General features: G+C 44.1%; 1 protein-coding gene across 1 annotated transcript in view; it reads right to left on the bottom strand.

Annotated features, from left to right (window-relative positions):
* The window catches only part of ext1b (exostosin glycosyltransferase 1b), a 119,731-nt gene that overhangs the window by 27,306 nt on the left and 87,225 nt on the right, over positions 1 to 5,200 (bottom strand). Inside the window, exons 3-4 of the mRNA XM_031866485.1 lie at positions 4,038 to 4,145; positions 2,022 to 2,141 (exon numbers count right to left, since the gene is read on the bottom strand). Of these exons, the coding sequence (XP_031722345.1) occupies positions 2,022 to 2,141; positions 4,038 to 4,145 (228 nt within the window). The remainder of the gene's footprint in view (positions 1 to 2,021; positions 2,142 to 4,037; positions 4,146 to 5,200) is intronic.

Genomic DNA, 5,200 nt, shown 5'->3' with positions numbered 1-5,200 from the left:
ACACACACACACACACACACACACACACACACACACACACACACACAGAGAGTGGATGTGGGGAGTCAATAAAAAAAAAAAGCAAGTGAGTTTGTGTGCGTGAGGAGATTCAATCTGTCAAGATATCAGAGTGTTTGTGTGTGTGTGTGTATCATCACAGATCTGCAGGGAGGAGGAGGAGGAGGAGGAGGTGGTGCTGGCTCGACAGGATGAATAAACCATGTCGCTCGTTATCTCGGGGGCTGCCACGGCAACGCAATTTACATATGCCACCCATTCTCCTCATCACCCTTTCTCCCACCACTCTCCTCCCCTGTTTTTTTGTCGCTTTTTTTTTTTTTTTTAACAGGACAGTCAGTCAGGATTAAACATTTAGCCCGTCGCTGTATTCCACACACACACACACACACACACACGCACGCTCACACACTGAGTCACGAGCTTTCGTCGTGTCACCTTGCGCTTTAGTGCGGAGTGACAGCGCGTCAGCAAGGTTATGCCTGGGTGGCGCCGTGTGTATCTGGGCTGACACACCTCGACATATGGAGATGTGTTTCTGACTCGGCGTGTGTGATAGTGCACCAGTGTGACGGGGCTCGATAACAAACGGACCCGAGCTAGCTAAAAAAAACAAAAAACTGACAGTTACCGAAGCCACGAGCGTGCCGGTGCTTATGTATTTGTGTGTGTGTGTGTGTGTGTGTGTGTGTGTGTGTGTGTGTGTAGGTGGAGTTCAGATGTGAGATTTGGCAACGCGGTAAGAAGGGGAAATGAAATGCCTGACGGGATACTTGGGAGACATTTGGGACTGGATGGAGGAATCGGGGGGTTTAGAGTCACATCTTTCATAAACTAGAACACGAGACAACGAAACCTTTCTGTGTATAAAAACACTTTTTGTAGTTGGGGAAACAGCAGCCGTGACCAAAATGGTGGCAGGGAAAAAAAAGTATGAATCCATCTTTTAAACCCTCTCAGAACACTAATGCTCTAAACCTGCCTCCAGCTCAGCATGTGTACCGGACTGTTGAAAGGCTATGAAAGTCCCTCTTCCCTTCCCGCACCTTTCTGACATTGAAATTGCTTTTTTTTACAATTTTGTAACCATTCGGAATTAACAACCCAATAAACTCGACCACTTTACGCAGTGACTGGCCGGGTCTGCGGAGGTCAGAAAGCATTGCCTTGTCTTCGAGTGTGACCGCTATAAACACTTTACGCCTTTGAGAATTAGTCGGACGAGGCATTGTATGAACTTTTTCAACCATACTTAAGCCGTATTTTGGACTGATTTTAACACAGGAGTCAAAGCGATGAATTATGGTGACTTGAAACATGCTAAAGGGGCAGTGTGAGGCTCAAGAAACTTCATAAAAACGTACTGAAAACTGTACGTCACCACTGGAATCCACTGGAACGGATCACAGCCTCAGGACAAAGGTTTTATAGCCGACTGGAAGTGAGAGTTTAAAACTCATGAAAATGGATTTTCACTCACTGGTTTGAATCCCCCAAACTGGCTCACAAAATGTATATTCGACTCTGGTGCCACAGAGCAAGGTACTTAGTGCTGACATGCTTCCACGAACGCTGTAAACACTGTTCATGTCTACTACTAATACCACTGGCACCATTATAAACACAACTGCTGCTGCAACCACTAATGACGATTTTTGCATCTATCAACAATACCATGACAGAAACGGTGCTAATATACCGTCATATCCTGTTTCACCCACTTTGAGAAAAGAAGAAAATGTTTATAAAAAAGGCAGCTTTTGACAAATTATTCGTGAACATGTGCAGAAATGTCCTCCTTGCTCTCTGTAGAAGACATCCACCCTTGGTTTTTGCGTTCAGCCTTGTACCAAAGAGAAGCCTGAGAATAAAGCAAACGACTGCAGAGACTCTGCGGCCCTCTCGAGAGAAAGACTGATGATGGAGGAGAAGCAGAGTGGGTGGCAGAGAGGCCAAAAGGGCGCAGGGCTGTGTGCAGCGCACGCGCATCTCGAAAATCTCACCTCCAGTGTGGTGAGCACTATCTTTTCCACGGAGGAGAAGTAGGCCTCCCAGAGGAACTGAGTCTGCTGTCTGAGGGACAGGATCTTGTCCTGGTGGATGGAGCGCACCGTGGTCGGGATCTGCAAAATGACAAAACAGCAGCCAGTCATCATTCAGTGCTGATCAGGGGCATAAACTGTTGTGATTAGAATTGCTCCCATGTAACGCTCATCAACAGACAAAGCACAGTGAGGTGTAGAAAGCAGATATTGCAGGTTTCTGGAGTTGTAGCCGCAACTATATCTAAGTAAGTTAGGTCAAGTCCAAGTCTCAGGTGTTCTCAATGAATTCTTGAGTCCATGAGGGCAAATCCAAGTCGAGTTATAACAAATAAACTGCAAGTCAGTTCTTTGAACGCGGACCATTTTGCTTTCAACAGTTTACCTTCACCAACAGTTTTTCCTCCAGGGTTGTACAAGGTAGAAAGAGGAAAAACGGACCCGTCGTTCTTCAAGATTTGAACCACATCTTGTTTCTCAGTTGTCGCCTCGCCCCGTGTATGACCGCCTAAATTATACACTTGAGTTACGTGGCAACAGCTAAACTATCTCCATGACAACTGAGCAACTCTATCCGCTGAGGAAGGGCACAAGATGTGGTTGAAGATGTCGAGGTACGTGCAAACTGCTGTTTACAAAGTCAACGAAGCAAAACTTGAGATGTTTTGCTTTCAAGTCTCAAGTCACGTAAGTCCAGTCGCACAAAGTTCAATTCAGGTCGAGTGTTGAGTCCCATATTTTGTGGCTAAATGAATAATTTGACATTTTTTGGAAATACTTGCTGTGAGTTAGATGAGAGGATGAATACCTCTCTCGTGTCCGTACGGCCGATTTGAAGCCACCGGCAGCGGTGAGCTCAACTTTTGAGATTTGAGACACGGGCCATTTCGATCGCCACTATAACAGCAATTTTTCATTTTTACACTTTGGCTTTTGTGTGTATAAAACTAACAAGATATAACGTATTCATTAGGGAGCTTTAAAGGTGCTAGAAGCCGGATTTAGTTTACTTTGGAGGGAGCCAGGCTGTCTCCCCCCCCCGTGTTTTCAGTCTTTGTACTAAGCTAAGCTAACTGGCTGGAGCCTTACATTTAACAAACACGAGGAATTTACAAAAAATAGCAGCAACAGCAGCTATCGGTCATCAAACAGTATTAGGAAGAAAAAGCTATTAAAAAGCTGCAGCAGCCTTTGGTGAATGCTTTTGTACTTTTATCTGAAGAGCTGTGCAGTTTAATCCGTATTGTGAGTTTATTTGTCAGAGTAAAGAGGGGATAAATGGCAAATAAACACATTTCATCCACACTTTAGTTAATACTGCCATATCCTGCAAACTGGGAAAAATTGTTATTGTTGAAGTAAATATATATGTGTGGTATTCTCCAAACATTTTCCCTGTTTTAAAAAGAGCAAATGCTTTGTATGTACAGCAGATGTAGCCCACATTTAGTGAAAAACAAACATGAATTTATGTCCTGTATGTTGTCTCAGCCCATCGCTGTAAAATACATAAATCCACAGACATACCCAGGATGGCTCAGGCACTGCTGCTGCTGCACGGAGTTATAAAACTCAATGTCAAACAATATTATTACGCACTTCATTCAAATTAAGATTTAATGGGCATATAATTGCTTTCCCCCCCATGAAGTTCAAGCAATTCCAGCCAAATCCATTTGCTCATTCTATTTATTTGCCCTCTCACATGTGAGTCTTTGAGTGGCATTTTCAAGCACTTGGAGGACTTGGTATGCTGCTGGCATTCAAGAGCCCCACTCCAACACAAAACAAAACAGGGTTTGGGGAAATGTAAGAGGAGAGTGTGCACTCAGGATAACTACAGTCAGGGGAAAAAAAAAAAAGGGGGGGGGGGGGGGGGGGGGGGGGGTTTGTTCCTCTGTCGGGTTTAGTACTGTATTCAGGTGATACGCAGAGCGGGCACTTTTTTTTGTGTGGGTGTTGTCTTCGGGCCGTCACCTGCAGCAGGAGCCTCTCGTCGCCGATCACTGCGGCTGTGTTCCAGTCGATGATCTCGGCGAAAGGCAGCTCCCAACCATTACTCAGCATCACCGGCACACACGCAGCCTGAGACGCACACACACACACACAGAGAGAGAGGGAAGCTTGGACAAAATCCTTTACAAACACAATCAGAGCTACGGCTAAATCATGCCTGCTTTGCTACATATTGATCCGGATAATGAAAGCTGCACTGTATTGTAATTGATCCGTGTGTGTTTGTCTGTGACCCTTTGTGTTAATGCCTAAACCCCCCGTTTGGGGAAAAAAAATTTGTATTTTCTTAGATTTGCAAGCTTCTTTGGTGTGATGTGGATATATTATACATAAAATCACTACTGAGGCTCGGAGCAGCCATTAGGGAAGTCAGTGACACACGCGGCAGGAGGCCCTTTCTTGTCTTTGTAGAAGCCGCAGACTAGATGCTGTTTCACAGTAGACATCTTATCAAAGTGCTGAACTTTAACAACCAAAAGGGAAAAGTTCATCACTTCCAACCCTATCACATGACACAGTCATCTGACTCATCGTTTCTATATAAAGAAAACAATGAATGCAGCTTTAATTTAGAAAAACAATGCAGCGATACGCGCACAACGATGTGAAAAACAGCAGCCGTTTGTTGGAGAACAGATGACACAGAGCATCACGCTCTGGATTTATATAAATCAGGAAACATTTATTCACCCACAAGAACTCAAACATGCAGACAAATAATTTCTTAAGAAGGCGCTTAATAGTTCCGTTTGTGATTCTCTTTGAGTTTATTTGATTTCTAAAGAAAATGTTGAAATCACTTATGAGCCTGAAAATTAAATAAAAACACGCTTTTTCGCAGCTGTTGACGCGTCAATTTGAAAAAAGGTAACTTCAGGCGCTGTAAAGTTAATCACTCAAAGGAGGCGAGCAGGAGGAGTGATAAAAGAGAGGAGAAAGGGCAATTAAAAAAGGCAAAATAAAGTGGATATATCGATGTAATAAAAATAAATAAGAAAAGATGAAAAGATGGGAGGCAGTGAGGCTGAATGTGGCCTTTGGCAAAGGAGTGGCAGAGAGATGGAGGGATGAGAGGAGAGTTAGAGGGAACAGCTGGCGAGTGTGTGTGTGTGTGTGTGTGTGTG

The sequence above is a fragment of the Anarrhichthys ocellatus genome, unplaced genomic scaffold (assembly GCF_004355925.1).
Source record: "Anarrhichthys ocellatus isolate YVR2014 unplaced genomic scaffold, GSC_Weel_1.0 scaffold35, whole genome shotgun sequence".
NCBI classification, from domain to species: Eukaryota; Metazoa; Chordata; class Actinopteri; order Perciformes; family Anarhichadidae; genus Anarrhichthys; species Anarrhichthys ocellatus.
Note: the sequence above shows the minus strand (reverse complement) of the source record. Positions and strands in the feature narration are given on the sequence as shown.